The sequence below is a fragment of the Berghia stephanieae genome, chromosome 13 (assembly GCF_034508935.2).
Source record: "Berghia stephanieae isolate SIO BIC M18660-M18661 chromosome 13, UCSD_Bste_1.3, whole genome shotgun sequence".
Lineage (NCBI taxonomy): Eukaryota > Metazoa > Mollusca > Gastropoda > Nudibranchia > Aeolidiidae > Berghia > Berghia stephanieae.
Window position 1 is genome coordinate 6,740,705 of NC_088372.1, and position 27,500 is coordinate 6,768,204.

General features: G+C 37.9%; 1 protein-coding gene across 9 annotated transcripts in view; it reads left to right on the plus strand.

Annotated features, from left to right (window-relative positions):
• LOC144958990 (uncharacterized) overlaps positions 1–27,500 on the plus strand; it is a 196,130-nt gene that overhangs the window by 135,554 nt on the left and 33,076 nt on the right. For 7 of the 9 annotated variants that reach the window (XM_078891299.1, XM_078891294.1, XM_078891300.1 and 4 more), the window contains 4 exons: positions 16,068–16,211; positions 18,479–18,651; positions 18,893–19,046; positions 22,437–22,481. In XM_078891299.1, the coding sequence (XP_078747425.1) occupies positions 16,068–16,211; positions 18,479–18,651; positions 18,893–19,046; positions 22,437–22,481 (516 nt within the window). The remainder of the gene's footprint in view (positions 1–16,067; positions 16,212–18,478; positions 18,652–18,892; positions 19,047–22,436; positions 22,482–27,500) is intronic. The other 2 variants (XM_078891297.1, XM_078891302.1) reach the window with 1 other exon arrangement.

The following is a 27,500-nucleotide window of genomic DNA, read 5'->3' on the forward strand; positions in this document are numbered from 1 at the left end:
TATAATCATGATACTTCAATAAATGAATTAATTTTCTGGCCAAAATTTTAAAAATTGCCTTTTTGCCAGTTATTCCAAAATGGCCCCGACATCCCATAATACCGCCTGCCGTCTGTCTCTACCATAGACTGGAGTAGATCGCCTCTGGTTTTCAATTATTTACATGAGATTGCACGCAACGCTCGAGTCAGTTTTTTTTTTTTTTTTGCTGTTGGTGTTGGTCGATTTCTCTAGAGACGACGACAATATAGGTAGTATGCGCTTGGCTAAGAAGCTCACAACATTGCCATCCGGAAGTATAACGGACCAACACACAAAACAATGTGTATCCATGAACTTTTATAGTGTGGATAATACCGTTTAGTGAGAATTACTCATAAACGCGGATGGCAAAAAACAATAACAAACACCAGTGTGACGTCATCTTCGTTATATCTATAGATAGAACGAAGATGACGTCACTGAAGTCTTTTGGGTGTCTAAAAACAATAACAGAGTGCTGAGTAACGTCAATTTCGTTCCATCTATATAATATATTATCGCTCCTTTATTCCCCTCCCCCCTCTCCCCCATCCCCCGATCCCTCTCTCCCCTTCTATCCGTCCTATGTAACTCCTATGAGTTGAATGACTCCATGATAATCAACAGACCTGGGCTTCAACAGCGTTGCCTCTGTCCGGAAAAAAAAAAATTATAATATCGCCTGACAGGCGTCATGTCTCGTCCTATAATATGTTAAATGTTGCTGTTGGTCAGGGACCCCTTGTAAAGCGCTTTGAGCACGATATATAAAAGCTCAATTAAAAAAAAAACCAACAATAAAACTCCTATGAGGTGAATGACTCCATGATAAACAACAGCCCCACCCCCTATCTCCCCACCCCACCCCCACCCTTTTCACACGATGTATCGTGTAGCTGTATCGTTCAAGATAAGAATTTGTAAGCAACGACTCCCATTTCTGGAAGTACGTGTTTCTCTTTGTGCGGCTATGTGGTCTTGTGGTATGACACTCGCTTTTGGATCGGAAATTCCTAAGTTCGAGCCTCGCTCGGCGCATAGTTGAGTCCTTGGAAAATGCTCTTTACTCACATTCTCTCACCGTACTCAGGTGTAAAATGAGTACATGGGCTTCAACAGCGTTGCCTCTGTCCGGAAAAAAATGTAATATCGCCTAACAGGCGTCATGTCTCGTTCTACATGTTAAATGTTGCTGTCGGCTAGGGACCTCTTGTAAATCGCTTTGAGCACGTTTAGTGGATATTGCGCTATATAAACGCTCAATTAAAAAAAAAACAACAACAACAAAAAAAAACTCATATGAGGTGAATGACTCCATGATAAATAACAGCCCCTCCCCCCCCCCTATCCCCCCCCTATCCCCCCCCCCCTTATCCCCCCACCTCCACCCCCACACCCACCCCTCTCCCTTTTCACACGATATTATATCGTGTAGCTGTGCCGTTCAAGATAAGAAATTACAAGCAACGACTCCCATTTCTGGAAGAATGAATGTGTTTCTATTTCCAGATTTCTCACGAATTCACTGCGATGCTGTTTGTTGCTTTCCACAGCCTAGCTGGGGTAACAGGGAACAGGGATAAATGCCATATCTGCGAATGCTCATTAATTAGCTCACTGTATTAACTCATTCATCCCTAACACCGACTATATCCGTAGTATAGATATTTCGAAGATGACGTCACTCATGTCTTTGTCATTGTTTTTTTGCCATCCGCGTTTATGAGTACTTCTCAATAAACTGTATTAATCTAACTATAAACCTTCAAGATTACACACAGTTTTGTGTGTTGGCCAGCTTTACTTCCGGATGGCAATGTTGTGAACTTCTTAGCCAAGTGCATACTATGTGAACCCGGGTTACTTTTACCCCATGCCTATTTATTACATTTTTATGAGACAAAGTATAGGCGTAGTATCAAAGTTAATATTTTTAGATTTTTGCATGTTAATGGTAGATGACAACTATCTTTGTTTATGCTCATTTTTAATACATTTTTTTCTTATTTTGAAAAGTAGCAAAAAGTTTATCATGTGCGGCTATGTGGTCTGGTGGTATGACACTCGCTTTCGGATCGGAAGGTCCTGGGTTCGAGCCTCGCGCTCGGCGCATAGTTGAGTCCTTGGAAAAGGCTCCTTACTCACATTCTCTCACCGTACTCAGGTGTAAAATGAGTACCTGGCCGTTAACAGCGTTGTCTTTGTCCGAAAATTGTAATATCGCCTAACAGGCGTCATGTCTCGTCCTACATGTTAAATGTTGCTGTTGACCAGGGACCCCTTTTAAAATGCTTTGAGCACATTTAGTGGATTTTGCGCTATATAAAGCTCAATTTTATTTATTTTTAAAAATTTTTAAATCTCTAGGATTGAGTGAGTTAACCCTTGCAGACGCGGTTGGATGTTATACGATTCTTTCATCTCTTTGTCTTTATTAAACGAGTTATTTTTATTGTGCCCAATAACACTACGAGTAGATATGTGTTATTGCACGATAAAAATATAACGGGTTTAATAAATACAATTTTTTAAAAATTGAGATTTTATATAGCGCAATATCCCCTAAACGTGCTCAAAGCGCTTTACAAGGAGTCCCTGGGCAACAGCAACATTTAACATGTAGGACGGGACATGACGCCTGTTAGGCGATATTACATTTTTTTTCGGACAGAGACAACGCTGTTAACGTCCAGGTACTCATTTTACACCTGAGGACGGTGAGTGAAGAGCCTTCTCCAAGGACTCAACTATGCGCCGAGCTAGGCTCGAACCCACGACCTTCCGATCCGGAAGCGAGTGTCATACCACAAGACCACGTAGCCGCACAAAGAAATGAAAAAAAAGTTCACTCTACCCCTCATGGTACTAGTACTTCTATTCACCATAATTCGCATCTTTCCCCTGCTTGAATGACAATTAATTTGACCCAAAAACTAAAAACGTTGGATTTGTATTCAAGCGCACCAAATGATTATTTATAATGACCAATCAGCTGTCATTTACACCTAATTTCACACCAATAAAATGTGCGAAAATATTCTGCGAATACATATTTTTATTCAACGCATTCAAAGCATTATTCAATGATTACGTATTTACTAAGAAATGATAGGGTTTTCTAAGAGAGGTCTGGAATAAATTTTATAGAGCAGTATAATTAGGTGCCCCAAACCTAAACAATAACAAGTTGCTAGTGATTTCCGTTAGGGACCGGAAAAATTTATGCACAATATAGGTCTCCCAATTTTGTAGTTTGAGTTGTAGGCAATACACTTTCAGTATTGAAAATATGTTTACATAAAAGCTAACAGTTGAAGAAATAATAATATAAGACGAAATTATTCTGAAAATCAGGCTCCGAATAATTCTCGTTTTGTTCACACCAGCGCAATAATTTGCTCTGGTCTAAAAATAGATAGACTGTAACTTTTGATAAATTTTACCTTTTGTTCCATAAAATATCCATATCTAGACATTATTTGATGCATGATCGAGTATTTATGAATATGTGTTTCTTTTGCCACCTAACAGCCAAATTTTAAAGGTTATTTTTTTCTATTATTTACATTGGAACTTGAGCTGTCAAGACAGGAACATGTGGTTTGCCATGTGCTTCTAGACCTTTGTTTACGTTTGGGGCACCTAATTATACTGCTCTATATATATACACCGTATTCAACACATTCAAAGCATTATTCGACGATGACGTATTTACTAAGAAATGATAGGGTTTTCCAATGAGAGGGCTGGAGTACGAATCGGTGCTTGGGTTTAAGTAAAATATTAAAATTAATATAACCGCGCCCCCAATGATTCGGACTGTCCGAGCAGTCATTATTCAATAAACAATGAATGGCAATGATTGATAGACGAAGCGATCAACTTAGATATTCCACATTGGTATTCGTTTAAGTGAACACTCACCACTTCTACCCGCCAGATTAATCGTATGAACTCACGAAAATGTATTTGACCTTAAATGTTTTCAAGTCTTATTTAGGAACTAATCATCTAACTGGCGGTCAAAAAATAACAATGGAAGAGCGTGTAATTTCATTTATCTTAAATGCTAGTGCGACTATGTGGTCTAGTGATATCACAATCGCTTTCGGACTGGAATGTCCTGGGTTCGAGCCTCGCTCGGCGCATAGTTGAGTTCTTGGAAAACTCTCTTTACTCACATTAGCGCATCGTACTCAGGTGTAAAATGAGTACCTGGCCGTCAACAGCTTTGTCTCTGTCCGAAAAAAAATTTGTAATATCGCCTAACAGGCGTCATGTCCCAGCCTACATGTTAAATGTTGCTTTTGACCAGCGCCTTGAGCACGTTTAGTGGATATTGCGCTATATAAAAAGGCTCATTTTTTAAACTTTTTTTTTTTAGTAAACAATGACCAGCTTAGAGCGTTTATCACGAAATCTGCTGGTTCATTAAGCTATAGGGAATGAGATTAGCGGAAGAGTAGCGTCCCTTGATTGGACGTCACCGGCGGAAAAGTTATTAGAGAGAGAACGTCATGTTGGTTGTGCGCATGCGTCTCTCGACCTCGCTTCCGGTGAAAGCGGCATGAGACACTTCACCGAAAGCGAGGACAAGAGAGACGCATGCGCAAAACCATTTTGACGTTCTCTCTGCAAGGTGGTGTCCAATCAAGGGACGCTACTCTTCCTCTAATCTCATTCCCTATGAGTTTGGAAGAATTGAAGTCTTGCGGTCAAAGGGTTAATGTTGTTTCTTGTTGTTATCAGACATCAAGTTATCAGGCCTGTAGGGGGTTATCGCCACCTGACTTCTCGAGGTGACGAGGCTAGCATCTTTGGGAAAGAAAAATAATTTTAGTCTCGCTGTCAAAGTGACTTCTCGAGGTGACGAGGCTAGAATCTTTGGGAAAGAAAAATAATTTTAGCCTCGATTTCAAAGGGACCAATACAGACAATGGACGTTTCGGGTTCAAACCGTTCGTCAGCGTACGAAGGGTTTGTACCCGAAACGCCCATTGTCTGTATTGTGTTCCCATCCGAAGCCTCTTCAGTCTCACTTTTTTTTCATTAGTCGTTACCACAACCCCAGGCTTCGGACAACATCCAGACCGCTCTCTACTTTTGCCATAAGAGTGGATGGAGGATCCTTTGGTCAAAATGTATAAAAAGGCGTTTTTTCATTGGTGCATTTTTGGTTTAGGTGTGATTTAATTTGGTTACAATAACTGAATGGGCGACTTGACTTTTCCGACTTTAGAGTAGATTTGTGAGAGACTTGTATGAGAATTGCGGTGAATAATGATCGTTTTTTAGAAATTTGGGGAGGCGATAGATAGGAGAATTGGGTGGTGATAAGAGATTGTTATTTTGTGTTTGATTTGGTGGGGTTGCGAGTGGTAGATTGGGGGTTGTAGAGATGTGTAGTGTGTTTTGTGAGGAGTGGTGTGGTGGGTAGAGGTAGATGGGAGTAGAGGGGGGTGTTAGAGAGAATGTAAGTAGAGAGAGAGAGAGAGAAAGGATGGGAGGAGAGGAGAGATAGAGGAGAGGGGTAGAGAAAGAGGGAGAGAGAGAGAGAGGAGAGAGAGGAGAGAGAGAGAGGAGAGAGGAGAGAGAAGAGATAGTGGGATTGAGGAAGGAGATGGAGAGAGAAGAGAGGAGAGGTGGAGTAAGAAAAGAGTGTAGAGAGAGCGAGAGAGAGGTGGAGAAGAGGAGGGGTGGTGAGGAAGAGAGAGAGGGGTAGGAGGAGGGAGGGAGGGAGGTGGAGGAGGAGGGGTGTAGGTGGAGAGGAGGTGGTAGGAGTAAGGAAGGAGGAGGAGGAGGGGTGGTAGGTGGTGGAGGAGGAGGGGTGATAGGAGGAGGAGGAGGAGGAGGAGTGGTGGTAGGAGGAGGAGGAGGGGTGGTATGATGATGAGGAGGAGGAGGAGGAGGAGGGGTGGTAGGAGGAGGAGGGGTGGTAGGTGGAGGAGGAGGGGTGGTAGGTGGTGGAAGAGGAGGGGTGATAGGAGGAGGAGGAGGAGGAGGGGTGGTAGGATGAGGAAGAGGAGGAGGAGGAGGGGTGGTAGGAGGAGGAAGAGGAGGAAGAGGTGTGGTAGGAAGAGGAGGAGGGGTGGTAGGAAGAGGGGTGGTAGGAAGAGGGGTGGTGGGAGGAGGAGGAGGGGTGGTAGGAGGAGGAGGAGGAGGGGTGGTAGGAGGAGGAGGAGGAGGAGGGGGAGTGGTGGTAGGAGGAGGAAGAGGAGGAGGAGGAGGGGTGGTAGGAAGAGAAGGGGTGGTAGGAGGAGGAGGAGGAGGAGGAGGGGGAGTGGTGGTAGGAGGAGGAGGAGGAGGAGGGGGGGTAGGAGAAGGTGGAGGAGGAGGGGGAGTGGTGGTAGGAGGAGGAGGAGGAGGAGAGGAGGGGTGGTAGGAGGAGGAGGAGGAGGGGGAGTGGTGGTAGGAGGAGGAGGAGGAGGAGGAGGGGTGGTAGGAGGAGGAGGAGGGGTGGTAGGAGGAGGAGGAGGAGGAATGGTATGGATCGGGAGGTGAGAAATTCAAAAAGTACGGTAAAATGAAGTATTATAACGGTCAAGCTAAGATAGACTATGGAAATGATATTTACTGCCATACTCTTAAAAACCGCGTATTTAACTTTTTAGCCAGAAAACTCGTCCTTCTTAAAATTTTGGCCAAAAAGCTCATCCTTCCAATATACATAGATTAAAACTACCCTCATCTTGACAAAACCTCTCAAACCTGGGATTTCACGAAGTTTCAGGTTTGAGAGTTATTTTTTACCAACACGAGGGCTATTTTAATCGATCGATTTTGGAAGGACGACTTTTATGGCCAAAATATTTAAAAACATCTTTTTTTTTTTTTCGCAATGCGGGAGTTTAGTTTATATTATTATTATGGGAGATAAATATTGCTTTAATCGTCATTTCTCCTCTCAGCACAGAAATGCGCTCTAGGTAAATGATGAAGTCAATTGTGACTCATCGTCTCAAAACGGTATTATGTCGGGATGAACCTGATGTTAAAAAGTCACATTAAAACTAACTGGTCAAAACTATGAATGACTGGTATTCAGCACTCTAAAATATGATCTTCATTCTCCTCAATAAAACAAATAAACTCAACGGAAGTCTGATATTTCTGGCCACAAATTCCATTTTCAGCAACTTAGTCATCCCGACTTAATACCGTTTTGAGGAGAGGGGTCACAATTATGGTCCCATAAAAATGATGGGGTGTGTTTAGTCTGTCCTTAATTCAGTCTCTTAACTGGTGATGCTCGAGGTAATGCCAAAAAGAGAACCAGACCACTTGATGTTGATAGGACAAGGCAACTGTAATGAGAAGATATTATATGAATGATTATGGTGATCTGCTGGGGTCATGAGGTTAAGTTGGACTGAAAGATTAAATGGTTGGTGTGTGAAACTGGTAGTGTGGGTGTTGTAGAAGGTGGGAGAGGTCTGTAGTATTAGGTGTTGTAGTATTATTTGTTATGTTGGTGGTAATAGCTTTGGTAGTAAGTATTGTTGTTGTTGTTGTTGTTGTTGTAGTGGTAGTAGTAGTGGTGGTGGTAGTGGTAGTAGTAGTAGTAGTAGTAGTAGTAGTAGTAGTAGTAGTAGTAGTAGTAGTAGTAGTAGTAGTAGTAGTAGTGGTAGTGGTGGTGGTAGTGGTAGTGGTAGTAGTAGTAGTAGTAGTAGTAGTAGTAGTAGTAGTAGTAGTAGTAGTGTAGTAGTAGTAGTAGTAAGTAGTAGTAGTAGTAGTAGTAGTAGTAGTAGTAGTAGTAGTAGTAGTAGTAGTAGTAGTAGTAGTAGTAGTAGTAGTAGTAGTAGTAGTAGTAGTAGTAGTAGTAGTAGTAGTAGTAGTAGTAGTAGTAGTAGTAGTAGTAGTAGTAGTAGTAGTAGTAGTAGTAGTAGTAGTAGTAGTAGTAGTGGTAGTAGTGGTAGTAGTAGTAGTAGTAGTAGTAGTAGTAGTAGTAGTAGTAGTAGTAGTAGCAGTAGTAGTTGTAGCTGTGTTTATGTGTGTGTGTGTGTGTGTGTGTGTGTGTGTGCGCGCGCGCGTGTTTGTATTTGAGCTTTGAGTAGGCGTGTGGTTAAGCATGTGGATGAACAAAAGAAGGATGGGTGCTTCTGTGCTTTAACTCACTCAATCCTAGAGATTTTTGTTACTTTTCAAAATTGGAAAAATATATAGTTTTATTCAACTACAACTAACATGTAAAAATTAAGAACATTAGCTTTGATACTACTCCTATAATTTGTCTCACAAAATGTAATAAATAGGTAATGAGTATAAGTAACCCCGGGTATACTACGGATATAGTCGGTGTGAGGGTTGAGTGTGTTTTTAAGGATGAGTACTACCCTAAAGTGAGAGAGTAGCGTCCGTGCGTTGTGGATGACGTGAGTGAGTGGTTTGTGGAATGCGTTGTTATTTCATTGATGGATTTGTCGTGAGCGGAGTCGTCGCTAGATTTTATCTTGTGTCAGTTGTGGCCGTCATCTAATTAAATTATTTCATCTAAACACGACACGCGACGTTGTTGGTGATATGTACGTATGTATGTAATACGTTATTATTATTATTATTATTATTATTATTATTATTATTATTATTATTATGATTATTATTATTATTATTATTATTATTATTATTATATTATAGTCAGTACATTCAATGTGTTCTTTTAATATTCTCATTACCAACTATAGATGGAATGACGTTGACGTCACTCGGGTCTTTGTTATTCTTTTTTGCGATCCACGTTTATGAGTAATGGGAGTATTAGCTTTCCATGTGCTCGAGGTCATTGGTCACATTGGAATATGTGCTCAAAATGACCTACATAGTGAAAAGTGTTCACAATTTGAGAAATATCCATCATCACAATTGGTCATTTTGCTCAGCTTGACTCCTGGGTATGTTTTTCTTTCATAAACACAGCAGCGTGTTTACATTGATTGAGAAATGTCCAATCGTTGTCCAGCAACAAAGCATGTGATCGATGACTAGGTTGGACGAAAACATGAATATAGATCGCTCCCATTCCACCTAACTGTATTATCCAGACTATAAAATTCATGTTTACACACAGTTTTGTGTGTTGGTCCGTTATACTTCCGGGTGGCAATGTTTTGAACTTCTTAGCTAATCGCATACTAGCTATAGGATAATCGTCACATTCGTTACGATACAACAAACATTTTTCTTATTATAATTTTACTGTTGTACATCATAACATTTAAAGAGAATGAACACAGTGTGTTGTAGAGCATGTTTTACTAAAGAAATTATGTATCGGAAGAACTTACTAATAGTATCAAACGTCTGAGTGATAAAAATTCTATTTTTGTATTACTTGGGTGTGATGTTTTGTGGAAAAGCCTGAAAATGGCTGGTAAGGAGAGAGTTGTGCTTTATTGAGGGAATGCGTTGATCACGGATTGTGTTCCTTAGTTGTGTCCATAATAATTATAATATTATTATTATTATTATTATTATTATTATTATTATTATTATTATTATTATTATTATTATTATTATTATTATTATTATTATTATTATTATTATTATTATTATTATTATTATTATTATTATTATATTATTATTATTATTTCTTTACTCACATTCTCTTACCATACGCAAGTGTAAAATGAGTACATGGCCGTTAACGGCGTTTTCCCTGTCGGAATGAAAAATGTAAATTTAATGACGTCATGACGTCACTTCCGTCGTAATGACGCATGGTAACTTAGTAACTGGCTCTAAACTATCGGAACAATGGCGGACGCCCTTATGAAATATTTCTCCAACGAGCATAAAAGCGAAGAGAGAGAGAGAGAGAGAGAGAGAGAGAGAGAGAGAGAGAGAGAGAGAGAGAGAGAGAGAGAGAGAGAGATGCAACCCATTAAAAAAAAACCCATTAAAAATCTGATCATGTTTTGACTTTTACACATTCTGATCACAAGACATATGAAAAATTCTAGCCAGCATGAAGAATAAAAGTACCGATTTTCTTTTATTCGAACCACGATGGCCGCCGTTGCTGGGCGACGTGACATCAGATTATTGAATCCAATTAAAGATCACAATCGGTGAAAAACACATTCCTCTAAGTCTTATATAAAGTAAAAGATTTTTAGTCAAAATGTAGATAAGGCGTTTGGTCAGTGTGTTACATATAGATAGTTCGAAGATGACGTCACTCAGGCCTTTGTTATTGTTTTTGCCATCCGCGTTTGTGAGTTGTTCTCACTAAACTGTATTACCCCGAATAAAAATTCATGGTAACACAGAGTTTGTGTATTGGCCCGTTATACTTCCGGATGGCAATGTTATGAGCTTCTTGGCCAAGCGCATACTATCTATTGTATTCTGTACGTATTGTTGTGTAAGGCATAGCATCATTACCTGTGGTCACGTTTAGACATATGTTGTCACGTGTCACGTTTTATTGACACCTGAGTAGAGTGAGAAATTTTTTTTGTCATTAATTAATCGGGGTGAGTTAAGGTTCAGGAGAGAGAGAGAGAGAGAGAGAGAGAGAGAGAGAGAGAGAGAGAGAGAGAGAGAGAGAGAGAGAGAGAGAGATAGAGAGAGATACAGAGAGAGATAGAGAGAGAGAGAGAAAGAGAGAGAGAGAGAGGGGGGAGAGAGAGAGAGGGAGAGAGAGAGAGAGAGAGAGAGAGAAGGGAGAGAGAGAGAGAGAGAGAGAGAGAGAGAGAGAGAGAGAGAGAGAGAGAGCTGCATTCGGAAATAACGTACCGACACACACAACTATGAGTAACCTTAAACGTTCATTGTTTGATCGATATAATTTATTAGTGAGAACTAATGGCCAAAATGACTGTCTAAAACATTGACAAAGAGCTGATGAGTGACGTCAATTTCGTTCCATCTGTAATGCGTACCGTATTAATTCATTTGCTTCATATAAGTTAATCATCTTCTCTAAACGGTTTTATGTCGGGATGAACAAATGCCAAATAAGATAATGTAAAAGTTATATTGTGAGATTTTACTTTATGACTGTTAAATATAAAAAAAATAAAAACGGCTTTTTGGGGGGTTTTTTTTGGGTGGGGATGGTTGGGGGGGGGGGGTTCTTTTTAATGGGTCATCTATATTCCTTCATGGAACGCCTAGGCGACGGGATCTAAAATAGTGTATATTATTTTCCATATCCTTTGCGTTCAATAAAACATTTATACGTTGCCCAGTGTTCATATTATAATTTTTGTCTATAAATTCAATATTTGTGACCTATCGTCTCAAAACGGTATCATGTCGGAACGAACCAGATGCTTAAAAGCCGAATTTAATGTTAAACTTGTCAAAAATATAAATTGTTGACATCAGCACCCTAAAATAGCATATCCATTCTCCTCAATAAAACATACAAACTCAACACAAGTCTGATATTTCTGGCTATAAATTCAGATTTCAGCATCTTAACCAACCCGACTTAATACCGTTTTGAGGCGAAGGGTCACATTTTATCTCCAAAGTCACCCGGACACTTTTAATGGACACCACCATATTTAGATGTGATGGGTGACTGACATACTGTCCATCCAACAGCCCCACTCAAGCCGAGATAACAGTAATAATATGTGACCCCTCGTCTCAAAACGGTATTATGTCGGGAATGGTTAAGATGCTGAAAATGGAATTTATAGCCAGAAATATCAGACTTGCGTTGAGTTTATATGATGTATTGAGGAGAACGGATACCATATTTTAGGGTGCTAATGCCAACAATTTATATTTTTCACCAGTTTAACATTAAATTCGGCTTTTAATCGAGTGGGTCGTACCTACATAATACCGTTATGAGACGATGAGTCACATACATATATTCTCCACCAACAACCATTCCATTGTTCTGCTGTACTGCCTGTCCGGATATAACGAATTCTTTCACCGTCATAAAACACGTCGTAATAATCAGGTTATTACATCTACAGGATTAGGGCTTGACTGACGTACTCTGACATAACACATTTTAACAACAATTTTGGACAGAAACCTGATCATCCCAATATCGATTGACTAAAATGACCCCCGTTATTCCAAAAGAAACCCAATCCTGAGAAATCACCCCCCCCCCCCCCCCCGCCCCCCAAACAAACAAAAAAATTAAATAAAAACAAATAAAAACAAAAACAAAAAACAATGCACCCAAAAAAACAAAAATAATTTTGAAAACACACACTAACCCCCCCCCCCCCGCCCCCGCCCCCACCCTAGGAAAAATCAAAACAAAAACAAAAAAACCCACAGAAAGAGAAAAAAAAAAAATAAGAAGAAAACCCCGGGTTTTGAGATTCATATATTTTTTTTGTCAAGAGATAAGGGTCATATTTATCGATCGACTTTTGAAGGACGAGTTTTCTGGCCAAATTTTTTTTATTTAAAAAGTGTTTTTACCAGAGAGTTCAGCAATATTATGAGATTATGGCCATAGTCGGTCTGCCCCCATCGAGTCTGACAAATATTTGATGTTAGTCTGGCGTCGCTCCTGTCCTTTTTTTTTCTTCTTTTTATTAAATCAAAATGTACCACACACAACTATATTTATGGGTTCTTTATTATGTTATAGTTTCTCAGATGACTTCTTGTTGTTGTTTCAGATGCAGCCGCTGGTTCTGTTGTATAAGTTTATATTTTGTTGTTGTCGTTGTTGTTATTGTTGGTGCTGTTTATTCTCCTGTTGCTTAACTCTCTCCATAACGATCATTTTCAGTATTTATCCAAAAATGGCAGGCTAACCCAGCAGAAAAATTGCTTTTTTAAACTCAAACAATCTCTCTACAAAACAACTTTATGTTCTTAGTAATTAAACTAAGATCATTCTTCAAAGTTTGTGATTGTACAAAATAAATCTGAATGAGAAAAATTGTATATTGTGTCGTAACAAATGTGACGATTTTGCTGTAGGTGGTAACTTACTTACTTAATCCTCTTCGGGCCTTGAGGCACATAGGGCATCCACCAGACATCTCCATTTTTTGCGATCGGCTGCTTTTGCGGTGGCTGTATTCCAGGTCAGGCCTGCTTCCTTTAATTCTTTCTCCATCGTCCTTCGCCAGGTTTCTTTGGGTCTTCCCTGCTTTCTCTTCCCATCTGCTGTCCAGTACAAGGCTGTCTTGGGAAGTGACCCTTTTTCCATTCTGGCCACATGACCCAGCCAACGCCATCTTCTTCTTTTTATTTGGCTATCAATGCTAGTGCAGTCAGCTTTCTTTAATAGATCCACTGTTCTTATTTTTGTAGGCCAAAATAAATTAAAAATTCTTTTTAAACACTTGTTCTGAAAGGCTTCTAGTTTCTGTATTAAGGAGGATGTCATTTTCCAGCTTTCACTTCCATAAAGCAGTACACTTAAAACATTGCTCTTGTATATTTTCAGCTTTGTCTTTCTCATTATTTGCTTTGATTTCCAAAAGTTTTTCAGCATGCCGAAAGCCTGGTTTGCCTTTTGAATTCTGTGCTTGATATCGTGTTCTGCATTTCCGTCGTCTGTTATTTTGGATCCGAGGTAGGAGAACTCTGTTACCTCTTCAATTATATGTTCATCTATCCTAATTTCACTGTCATGTTTTGGATTCACCCTAATGTACACAGTCTTATCGAAATTTATTTTCAGTCCAATTTTCGAGGCGTTCTTGTGTAGTACGTTTAGTTTCTCTGAGGCGTCTCTGTGTGTACTGGAAACTAACGCGATATCATCTGCGTAGTCTATATCTTCCAGAAAAGATGTCAGTGTCCAGCGAATGCCTCTCTTCTTACCATCAATTGTATTTTTCATGAGCCAGTCTAGAGCCAGGATAAACAGAAGCGGGGAGAGTATGCAGCCTTGTTTTACACCAGTTGTTACATTAAAGCTGTCTGTTAAATTGTTACCACAGATCACTTGGCATTGGTAGTTGCTGTACATTGCTTTGATTAGGTTGACTATCTTCATCGGTATACCATAATGGCGGAGTATTTTCCACAGGGACTCTCTGTGTAAGCTGTCAAAGGCTTTTTCAAAATCGACAAAAATGGTGTAGAGGGGGCTGTTCCATTCAATGCTTTGCTCCAGGATTTGTCTCAGGGTAAATATGTGGTCACTACATGACTTCCCTTTTCTGAACCCTGCCTGCTCTTTTCTAAGAATGTTTTCAATGTGAGGTGAGATTCTTTTCAGAAGGATTCTATTAAAAATTTTGCTCGTTACGGACAGGAGTGTGATTCCACGCCAGTTAGCACAATTTCCTAGGTCTCCTTTCTTGGCTATTTTATGGATGATGCCTTTCTGCCAATCCTCTGGTATTTCTTCCTTTTCCCAAATGTTGGTGAACAGTTTACTGAGAATTTTGGACATTTCTTGCGAGTTCGCTTTAAGCATTTCCGCAGTGATTTTGTCAATACCTGGGGCCTTGCCATTTTTTTGTTGTTGTATTGTAAAAAAAAAAAAAAAAAAAAAAAAAAAACTGTAGGTGGTAAGGAGAGGGTTAATTTGAAGTGGTTGTTGTTGTTTTCCCTGCTACTCTACAAGCAACTATATTTATGGGTTATTTATTACGTTATTGTTTCTCAGATGACTTCCTAGTATTACTGGTGTTGTTGTTCCGTCTACTCTACTGATTCTGATGCAGCCGCTGGTAGCTCTTGTATACGTTTATATTTTGTTGTTGTTGTTGTTGTTGTTTTTGTTGTTGTTGTTGTTGTTGTTGTTGTTGTTGTTTTTGTTGTTGTTGTTGTTGTTGTTCCGTCTCTACTGATTCTAATGCAGGCCGCTGGTAGCTCTTGTATTTCCGTCTCTACTGATTCTGATGCAGCCGCTGGTAGCTCTAGTATAAGTTTATATTTAGTTGTCATCGTTGTTGTTGTTGTTGTCGTTATTGTTGTCGTTGTTGTTGTTGTTGATGTTGATGTCGTTGTTGTTGTTGTTGTTGTTGTTGTTGTCGTCGTTGTTGTTGTCGTTGTTGTCGTTGTTGTTGTTGTTGTTGTTGTTGTTGTTGTTGTTGCTGTTCCCTCTCTACTGATTCTGATGCAGCCGCTGGTAGCTGTTGTATAAGTTTATATTTTGTTGTCTTCGTTGTTGTTATTGTCGTTGTTGTTGTTGTTGGTGGTGTTATTTCTTCTGATGCTGCTTAATTTGAGATAGTTGTTATTGTCTGCTACTCTAGTCTATCAAATGTGACCCTTCGCCTCAAAACGGTATTAGGTCGGGTTGGTTAAGATGTTGAAAACTGAATTTATAGCCAGAAATATCAGACTTGTGTTGAGTTTTTATGTTTTATTGAGGAGAATGGATACCATATTTTAGGGTGCTAATGCAAATAATTTATATTTTTGTCCAGTTTAACATTTAATTCGGCTTTTAAGCATCTGGTTCGTTCCGACATAGTACCGTTTTGAGACGATGGGTCACAAATAGAAGTGGGAATTGGGAGGGAGGGGGGTGCAAATTTTTCAAACTTTAATAGAAGGGTGGGTCGAAATAGAAAGTAGGAGAGGATAGCTCATACGGTATTCACGATCTCCCCTTCCCGTCAAGGGGGAGTTTGTCGTACAAGTCAGTAAAGTCTGCGGGAGGGTTCGAGCCCCCATCCCCCCCCCCCCTCGCGCGAAGTTTTTATTCTCTGTTGTCGTCTGGTACTTTCTTACTCACTTTATTTCTTGTCACTTTGTCTTATAGATAGTTCGAAGATGACGTCACTCAGCTTTTTGTTGTTGTTTTTTGCCATCCGCGTTTATCAGTAATGCTCACTGAACTGTATTAACGTTCATGGACACACACAGTTTTGTGTGTTGGTCCGTTATGCTTCCGGATGGCAATGTTATGAGCTTCTTAGCCAAGCGCATACTATCTATAGTCTGGATAATACTGTTTAGTGAGAATTACTCTTAACGTGGATAGCAAAAAAAATAAAAATAAAAATAAGCAATAACAAAGAACAGAGTGACGTCAACTTCATTCTATCTATATCAATTTTAGTTCCTCTCCTCTTTAATAGCCCCCACCCCTTCCCCTTTCTAGGGTTACGAAGGCTTGAACCTCCCTTTTGTTTTGTTTTTCCCCCCAGATGGCCGGGTGTCAATAGTGACCACCAAGGGCAGCAGCATACTGACCATCGACCACGTGACCAGTATGGACACAGGAAAGATGACCGCGGTCATTACCAACAGCACGGGATCGGACCACACTTCAGCCAATATCTGTGTCGAAGGTAAGACGCATTTGCCATTCAAAAAAAGTAGATAAATTTAAAAGAAAAAAAGAAATAAAAAAACCAAAAAACAATACAAAACAAAAAAACAAGCAAAAAACACCCCCACCCCTAAAAAAAACAACAAAGAAACAAAACAAAAAAAAAAACAATACAAAACAAAAAAACAAAACACCCACCACCCCTAAAAAAAACCAAAAAATAAAAAAAAAACCCAAAAAAACAAAACAATAATAATCAAACCAACCATCAAAGTACAACATTGGTATCAGTTTAGGTAGAGCTTATATTTTACATCAATTTTCGGTGAATTAAGATGGTCCTCGATAATAGATGTATAGATCAAGATGTTCAGTGAGCGTGTTTTTTTTTGTGTACAAAAGCTAAAGCTTATTTCACAACAATTATTGGTGAGTTAAGAGATGGTCCTCGACAAGAGATGTATACATCAAGATGTTCAGTGAGCGTATTTTTGTGTACAAAAGCTAGAGGTTATTTCAATTTCACTCCAATCATTGGTGAGTTCAGATGACCCTAAACAATAGATGTATACAAGGAGATATTCAAATAGCGTCTGTTTGCAAAAAATAAAGATCATAAAAACAAGTTGTGGTGAGAAAGTTGTGTCAATTGAGCTAAACGTGCTCAAAGCGCTTTACAAGGGGTCCCTGGCCAACAGCAACATTTAATATGTAGGACATGACATGACATGACGCTTTGTAGGTGATATAACATATTTTTTTTCGGACAGAGACAACGCTGTTAACGGCCAGGCATTCATTTTACACCTGAGTACGGTGAGAGAATGTGAGTAAAGAGCCTTCTCCAAGGACTCAACTATGCGCCGAGCGAGGCTCGTCGAATCCAGGACCCTCCGATCCGACAGCGAGTGTCATACCACTAGACCACATAGCCCCCACATGCATTAACCACCTCCTTACCACCAAAAGGAAAATCGTCACATTCGTAACAATATAACCAACATTTTTCATATTCAAATTTCTTTTTTTACATCATAGAATTTAAAGAAAATGAACAGTGTGTTGTAGAGCATGTTTTACTAAAGAAATTATGTATGGCAAGAACTTTCTGCTGTTGTGTTTGAGTGATAAAAAATATATTATTGAGTTAGTTGGGTGTGAAGTTTTGGGGAAAATCCTGAAAATGTGCTGGTATGGAGAGGGTTAAAACGTCTCTTTTCTTTCTTTCATTAGCCACGGTTTTACGTAGACGATGTGTTATTACAGCAAAAGGTAGCGTTCGATTGAGAAAATAATGCTTAATGTGTATCTTGTGTTTCCTTTATATGTGACCCCTCGTCTCAAAACGGTATTAAGACGGGATGATTAAGTTGCTGAAAATATAATTTGTGGCCAGAAATATCAGACTTGCGTTGAGTTTATTTGTTTTATTGAGGAGAATGAATATCATATTTTAGAGTGTTGAATACCAGTCATTCATTTTGACCAGTTTAGTTTTAATTTGACTTTTTAGCATCAGGTTCATCCCGACATAATACCGTTTTGAAATGATGAGTCACATATTTCCCTGAACTTTATAAATAATGAACATCATAATTTATACCGCCTCTATTCCACATACAAACAGCTCTTGGCGCCTTTTCAATACAAACATCAAAGCTACAACAATAATAATTTGTAAAGCTATTTCTATGGTTCATAGGTTCACAAAACATCCATGCTAAAGACGTCCTTATCAAGAGAAATAATCATTAAAAGGAAACGGGTGTTAATAATATCTATCACATATTTCCTCATAAAATAAGTCTTATTATGTGTCTTAATACTTGTTTCGGTCAATACTCTTCAACAGTCGTAAGGTCACTTCCTTCCTAATCACGCATGGTAACTTAGTAACACTGGCTCTAAACTATCGGAACAATGGAGGACGCCCGACTGAAATATATCTCCGGCGAGCATTAAGGTTATCCAGAGGAAAAAAACCCAACATAAATGTGATCATGTTTTGACTTTTACACATTCTGATCACAAGGCATATGAAAGATTCTAGCCCGCATGAAGAATAAAAAGTAATGATTTTCTTTGTTTAGAACCAAGATGGCCGCCGATATATATATATATATATATATATATATATATATATATATATATATATATATATAAGCTAATAACACTAAATCTCAGATGGTTTTAGTTGAAGGAAATACATGATAATGCCTGATTATTATGATATATATATTCGACCCGACTTTTATATGCACTCTCTTTGTCCATCCCTAATCTCAGACATTCCTGGTCCACCAGTGGGCAAGCCTCACGTATACGGGATCAACAGGGAGTCCGCCTCCTTATCTTGGTGTGGGCCATCCTCCAGCGGTGGGTCCACCATCAACTATTACGTCATCGAGGCTAAGACCAGACAGCAGACCACGTGGGATGTCCTCGTGCCTCAGTGTAAAGTAAGTCGCCATTTTGGTTTGTTGGTGTAGAGAAAGAGAGATAGAGAGAGAGAGAGAGAGAGAGAGAGAGAGAGAGAGAGAGAGATGTGTCTTCGTGCCTTAGTGCCCTGCTCAAGGCCACACAGCGCAGCGGTTAATCGAACTCGATACCTTTCGGGTACGAAGCAAAGACCGTGCCGCTGAGCCACGCTGCCCCCGAAATCATCCATCAAATTTTCTTTCCTCTGACGTTATTTTTCAGGAGTTATCCTTCCACATATTCGGGCTCCAGCCCAGTGCCACATACCAGTTCCGAGTCAGGGCCGCAAACAAAGAGGGCCTCGGGCCCCCATCAGAGCCTTCAGAACGAGTCATTACCTCGGACCCCTTCAGCGGGAATCTGGACGAGAGTGACGGTAAGGAATTATAATAAGTTTGTATCCATGATTTTTGGATGATGTCGTGTTGTACACAATATTTAATGTTTTTGTCATGTCGAAGTCACAGAACTGATGTGCAAAACTTTGGAGCTTCTAATCAAATTACAATAATGTATCTTGTAATTGAGATAAAACTTTTATAAAAATTTAAAATACTAAAAAAGTTAAGGTTCCTTGAAAGTCCCTTTCTTAAAAAACTAACATCTCCAGTATTCGTCTTTTTATATATAATATTTCGCAAAAGAATATATTCAGATTTTTAAAAAAATTGCATTTCAACTCTTTAATTTCCGCTCACCTTTGTTTAAAAGTACTTTGTTCTGATGTAGAATTTAGAAATGTGTGAGTTTGGCTGTTAAACTTTTTATTTAAATTTGGAATGAAATTTCATTGCTGTCGCCTTGGTTGTTTTTTGCTTGCATCGAAGCTCTACAGTGTGTGGCATGTGTTTGGATTCATTGTTGTTTTTTGTTGTTTTTTGTTTTGTTTTGTTGTTGTTTTTTTTTTTTTTGTAGCTTTAGTGTAGTTGTGTCACAGATGTTTTACCTCAATAATGCTTAGTTATTAATGTGTTGCCTTTTAATGTGTTTTCATTTAGGGAATGAGATTAGCGGAAGAGTAGCGTCCCTTGATTGTTGGACGTCACCTTACAGAGAGAACGTCAATTTGGTTTTGAAGTGTCTCAAGCCGCTTTCACCGGAAGCGAGGACGAGAGACGCATGCGCACAACCAAAATGACGTTCTCTCTCTCTATAAATAACTTTTCCGCCGGTGACGTCACAGACTATGGGTGACGTCCAATCAAGGGACGCTACTCTTCCGCTAATCTCATTCCCTATCATGATTAATTTGCTTACTATTGTTTTAGAAAGTATTGATAATAATAACTGCACAAGGGTGAATTCATGCTTCAATTTATTCTTTTTAATTTATGTTTTAATACTGAACGGCTCTGCTTTTTTACTTTAACGTTGTATTTATATGTTCTGTGATTAGATTAAATGATTTACTTTTAAAATATTTTTTTTTTAATTTCCAAGCTTTATGACGTAAAATTAAAGTTGTCTTTGTTGTATGTGAAAAATAAGATCTTGGATTGTTCAGAAAATAGTATATTTCCATACAAATAGTTACATAAGGTTGTTTGAATAGCAGGTTAGAAAATGACCAAAATTTGAATGCGAAGAGTCTTCTTTCGAAAACTTTTATATCATTTTTGTAATTACCCAGTAGAAAGTTGGCTTGTGTTTATTGAGTCAAATAGGAACTCATTTCCATACAAATAGTCACCTTGTCTTACAGATTAAGTCGAGACAGTCCCGGATGTTTTTTAGTGATGCTTTTTCCCTTTATTTTTTTTTTGTTTTGTTTTGTTTCGATCTCTGTTTTGTCAGGCGCTGTTTAGATACTTCACACCTTTTTAGATTCTTAAGTGAGTGTGAATTATTTATTTATTTCTAGTCTGGGCGTGACTCAGTGAGTTTTTGAAAGGCACTTTCCTCATACAAGTTGTAAAGTCATTATTATATATTATAGAGACGATGATACTTGAATAGAATGCTAGTTTTAAGGAGAGACTTCCTATATTACACTCTTTATAAGTCGTTTTAAACGGTACCATCTCTGTCATGTTCAATAGGATCCAATTGTCTGATGTCACGTCCGCCGAGCAACCAGCAGCTTGGTTCTAAAAAAAAGAAAATGTGACCCATCGTCTCAAAACGGTATTATGTCGGAACGAACCAGATGCTTAAAAGCTGAATTTAAGTTAAAACTGGTCAAAAATATAAATTGTTGACATTAGCACCCTAAAATATGGTACCCATTCTCCTCAATAAAACATACAAACTCAACACAAGTCTGATATGTCTAGCTATAAATTCAATTTTCAACACCTTAACCAACCCTACTTAATACCGTTTTGAGGCGAAGGGTCACACATCAGTACTCTTTATTCTTCATGCTGGATAGAACTTTTGCACATGTCGTGTCGTGAGCAGAATGTATAAAAGTCAAAACATGATCAAATTTATAATGATTCTCTTCTCTGGCTACACTTTTGTGCTCGTCGAAGTATTTTATAAGGGCGGTGATGGAGATAATGGTGTCCGCCATAGTGTGATGTCACGTCCTCCCAGCAACCAGCAGCTTGGTTCTAAACAATGAAAATCAGTACTCTTTATATACTTCATGCTAGCAATAGAACTTTTTCACATGTCATGTGATCAGAATGTATAAAAGTCGAAACATGATCAGATTTATAATGATTTTCTCCTCGGGATACACACTTTCATGCTCTTCGGAGAAGTATTTCTTAAGGGCTTCCGCCATTGTTCCGATAGTTTAGAACCAGTTAATATGCGTTATTACGAGGGAAGTGACGTCACGACTGTTGAACCCTATTTATTGGCAACATTGAAGAGTTAAAGGAATAATTTTATAATGTAGACTGGAAATATCTCTCATTATTCACGATTTTATAAGCAGGACATTCGGAAATAGCTTCTGTGCTTGGAATAACAATAATAATAATATATCAATCTTGTTGAATGAAGTGTTTGACTATTGTGTTTATTATTGTAGTGCTTGATTTAGCAACCCTCACATCAATCTGTGTTCATTTGCATCAGTACTGGTAGTCATTGAGTAGTATTTATTACGTCACTTTTTTCATTTACTATTTATATATGTGTTCGTTTGTGAATTTATTCTGTTTTTTTTGGGGTTTTTTTTTTTTGATGATTTCTCTTATGTTTTGGTTCACTTTTTTGTTCTTTGTCTTTGGTTGTTTTTTTTTTTGTTTTTTTGTTTGTTTGTTTGTTATTTTAGCTTGTTGCTATTAATGATGAGAATGAAGTTAATTTCCTAGGTGCTATTATTGTCGGCCTTATTTGGTTGTTTTTTTTTGTTTTGTTTTTTTGTGTTGTGTTTTTGTATATGTATGTATAGGGAATGAGATAAGCGGAAGAGTAGCGTCCCTTGATTGGACGTCACCTTACAGAGAGAACGTCAATTTGGTTTTGAAGTGTCTCAAGCCGCTTTCACCGGAAGCTAGGACGAGAGACGCATGCGCACAACCAACATGACGTTCTCTCTCTAATAACTTTTCCGCCGGTGACGTCACAGACTATGAGTGACGTCCAATCAAGGGACGCTACTCTTCCGCTAATCTCATTCCCTATTATTGTTGGCCTTATTTGGTTGTTTTGTTTGTTTGTTTTTTTTTTGTGTTTTTTTTTTTTTTTGGTATGTGTGTTTTTGTATATGTATTTATATAATTTTTTTGTATAACATTGTCCTGGGTTTGCTTGCACCGGTAGCTGCAGCTTGTTAACCTTTGACCTCACGCCCCCCTTATTTTTGCAGGCTGTTCCGAAGTATTTACTCCATCTGTGGAGTATAGAAGTCCAGGTAAAGAACTTCATGAATTATAATCTTGTAACAATTATTACAATGATATTTATAACATTGGGAGCGATCTATATACATATTCATGTTTTCGTCCATCCTGGTCATCGATCACATGATTTGTTGCTGTCCAACGATTAACCGGTAGATAACCACGCCTCTCGGGCAATCGTCATAATGTAAACAACGGCAGTGATGGTATGACAGCAAACTACACATGTTTTACTATAGATGGTATGTGTTAAGTAAAATACCCACTGTTCTACCTCTTGATCAGTAGAATCAACACCGAAAACTATGTGTAAACTTAAACGTTTATAATATGATCGAGAAAATCGTGTGATAACTAGTCACCCATTTGTCAATATAAAAACAATAACAACGATCAGATGGAGGTCGAATTCGTTCACGTTATTGTTTATAAACAACCAACTATGTTTGTCCGAGCACGTGTGAAGGTGTGTCACAAATTCCATGTTTTGATTGGTAAAAAATCTACTGGGACATTTCTTATTGTATCTAAACACGCTGCTTTGTTTCATGAAAGTGGAAAACATACCCATGAGTCATGCTGAGTAAAATGACCAATTGTGATGTTGGATATTTCTCAAATTGTGAACACTTTTCACTATGTGGGTTCTTTTGAGCTTACTTTGCAATGTGACCAATGACCACGAACACATGGAAATGTAGTACCTACAGATCATGCCCATTGTTTCCCCTATGCCACTGTGTTACAATAACAATTCTATCCTACTGTAATAAAACCTACTTTTCTGGTCAAATGGGACCGATCTATATTAACTTTCCATGTGCTCGAGGTCATTGGTCACATTGCAAAACTTGCTAAAAGTGACCCACATAGTGAAAAGTGTTCACAGCTTTCGAAATATCTAACATCACGATTGGTCATTTGATTCAGCTTGACACATGGGTATGATTACAACTTTCATAAACAAAGCAGCGTGTCTACATTTTTAAAGAAATAACCAATCGTTGGACAGCAACAAATTACGTGGTCGATGACTCGATATGTGACCCCTCGTCTCTAAACGTTATTAAGTCGGGATGATTAAGATGCTGAAAATGGGATTTGTAGCCAGAAATATCAAACTTGGAGTTTAATTTATTTTGCTTTATAGAAGAGAAGGAATATCATATTTTACTGTGCTAAATACCAAAGTTTTACATTTTTGACCTGTTTAACTATAATTTGACTTTTTAGCATCTGGTCCATCCCGACATAATACCGTTTTGAGACGAGGGGTCACATATTTCCGCTTCTTTTTATATTATAATACATTTCATCTATATTTCAATTTCATTTAATATTATTAAGTATTATTAATTGATGTCACGAGTTGACTTGCTTTGCTTTTCAATACTTTTTTTTCGCTTCATTTCGTGTTTCATCTCAATTTCTCCAAAATTTGCTTTTTCAAAAGATTTATTTATCGTCTCAATTCGAGATTATATTTTATCCCAGATATTCTAAAAAGTTAGACGATATTGCTCACATTACAGTAGCTAACTGGAAATGATTTAATTAAGAATAATGAAAGTCATAACTTTTCTTTACTCAGATAGAAAGATGTTATTCTTATTATTTGGGCTTTCGATTCAACTTACAGTCCTATGTAAACCCCTACATAATATTATGTGGTCTAGTGGTATTACACTCATATTCGGATCGGAAGGTCCCTGGGTTCGAGCCTCGCTCAGCGCATAGTTGAGTCCTTGGAGAAGGCTCTTTACTCATATTATCTCACCGTACTCAGGGGTGAAATGAATACCTGGCTACTACTACTACTACTAACAGCGTTGTAGTCTCTTTCCGAAAAAAATACAATCTTGTAATATCGCCTAACAGGCGTCATGTCTCGTTCTACATGTTAAATGTTACTGTTGGCCAGGGATCCCTTGTAAAGAGCTTTGAGCACGTTTAGTGGATATTTATAAAAGTTCTTTTTTTAACATGATAGCGGAGTAAGACAATGAGTCACTTGTAGATGGCATCATTCAAATTATAAGTCATCATCGTCATCTTTTTTAATCATAATGAAATATTTTAAAATTTGATATCACATTCTTTTGTAATTTTGTAATGGCTATTTTTACGACTTTAGACACCCATTAAACTCGTTTTGAAAACATTGTTTACAGTAATATGTTATTCAATGAATCATAAAAATTAAAAGAATTTCAATCACTCGTAAAACTTTAAAATACATCATAGATCCTTTATAGGGAATGAGATTAGCGGAAGAGTAGCGTCCCTTGATTGGACGTCACCTTACAGAGAGAACGTCAACATGGTTTTGCGCATGCGTCTCTCTCGTCCTCGCTTTCGGTGAAGTGTCTCATGCCGCTTTCATCGGAAGCGAGGACGAGAGACGCATGCGCAAAACCATATTGACGTTCTCTCTCTAATGACTTCTCCGCCGGTGACGTCCAATCAAGGGACGCTACTCTTCCGCTAATCTCATTCCTTCTTTAGATTCTTATTATTTGACCATAAGGTTTTCAAACATCCTTTCTCCTCATTTCACATCAAATTTTTCTATATTTTTCTAAATTCCAACATTGTCAAACTCTATTCTTATCTAACCAATGTTTGACAAGGGCTGTTTAAAACTTCAATACTGCAATTGGATTCAGTAGTCTGATGTCACGCCGCTCGGCAACGGCGGCCATCTTGGTTCTAAACTTTTCATTCTTCAAGCTGGCTAGAACTTTTCATATGTCTTGTGATCAGAATGTGTAAAAGTCAAAACATGATCAAATTTATGTTGTTTTTTTTTTTCCTCTGGATACGCTTTTATGCTCGAAGGAGAAATATTTCATACGGCGTCCGTCATTGTTCCGATACTTTAGAGCCAGTGTTACTAAGTTACCATGCGTCATTAGGAAGGAAGTGACGTTACGACTATTGAATCCTATTGTGGTCGATTATCAGACCTGCAATTATGAACACGTCAACTTCATCTCATCACCCCCCCCCCACCCCCCTCCCCCACACCTTCTTTTCCTTTCCTTTCTCTATCTATACTAAATGCATGATTCAGTGTGTTTTTTTTTCTTCCTCAAAAATCTATTCATGAAACGATCACTTTTTTATATATTATATATATTATATATTTCTGCCCTTTGCTTTCCTTTCTCGGTCAGTGAACCCTGGTAAGAAGAACTTGGCACTTTTCACTACTAATAAACCACCCTGCTATATTATATTATAACCATTTATTTTTAATAATTTGAAATGCTATTTATATCGTAATATTTATTGATCTGGTTACCAATCTCCTCAAAACGATATTATGTCGGAATTAACATGATACTTCAGACTGAAATATGTGACCCCTCGTCTCAAAACGGTATTAAGTCGGGATGACTAAGTTGCTGAAAATTGAATTTGTGGCCAGAAATATCAGACTTCCGTTGAGTTTATTTGTTTTATTGAGGAGAATGAATATCGTATTTTAGAGTGCCGAATACCAGTCATTCATCATTTTCACCAGTTTAGTTTTAATTTGACTTTTTAGCATCAGGTTTATCCCGACATAATAGCGTTTTGAGACGTTGGGTCACATATGATAAGCTTAACAAGTTTCCCCATTCCCCTGAGGGACTATTGTCGCGCGCATTGGAGACGGGCTCGAAATTTCAATGGCAGGAGATTAAGAATCTTAATATTTTGCCCTCTCCAATGACCTCGCCTATATATTAGTACTCACCAAACGTTATTAAAAAAAAAAAAAAGAAGACAACGATTGATTCTTAAAGTTAACGATTTATTGACCTTAAAATTATACCCCCCCCCCCCCCCCCACCCCAAAAAAAAAAAAAATTAAATAAATAAAAAACAAAAAAAATTAAATTAGAAAATAAAAATAAAATAAATAAATACTGCCATTGTTTTTAAAAAGACAGTATATGTAATTGTAACCAAATAGCACTTATTGTGTATATGTAATTGTAACCAAATAGCACTTATTGTGTATATGTAATTGTAACCAAATAGCACTTATTGTGTATATGTAATTGTAACCAAATAGCACTTATTGTGTATATGTAATTGTAACCAAATAGCACTTATTGTGTATATGTAATTGTAACCAAATAGCACTTATTGTGTATATGTAATTGTAACCAAATAGCACTTATTGTGTTCTTCAATAAAACGACAGAATAAATAACAGAAATAAATACTGCCATTGTTTTTAAAAAGACAGTATATGCAATTGTAACCAAATAGCACTTATTGTGTTCTTCAATAAAACGGCGGAATAAATAAAAGAAATACATAATTTTCTAAACCCAATCATTTTCCTCTTTCCATCCATTTTATTTATCATATGTGACCCATCGTCTCAAAACGGTATTATGTCGGAACGAACCAAATGCTTAAAAGCCGAATTTAATGTTAAAACTGGTCAAAAATATAAATTGTTGGAATTAGCACCCTAAAATATGGTATCCATTCTCCTCAATAAAACATACAAACTCATCGCAAGTCTGATATTTCTGGCTATAAATTCAATTTTCTACATCTTTACCAACCCAACGTAATACCGTTTTGAGGCGAAGGGTCACATATTCTCTCCGACAAAATATCGGATTGATGGTTTTGGTCACAATTTATATTTCGATATTAACTTATTTGGTTGGTTGTGGTATCGGTTGAAATCAGTTTTATGTAAACAAAAATATTTCTACAATTTTTTATAATCGCAAATTATCTGTTCATTTATTCCCATAATATATTATTCATCATAAGTTTTCACTAAGATGGTGATGATGATGATGATGATGGTAATGATGATGATGGTGATGATGATGATGATGATGATGATGATGATGATGATAATGATGATGATGATGATGATGATGATGATGGTGATGATGATGATGATGATGATGATGATGATGATGATGATGATGCTGTTATCGACGGTTACGATGATGGTCGTGTTGAATAACATTTATATATTGCGCAATGCGCACTTCCGCTTATTGAGAGTC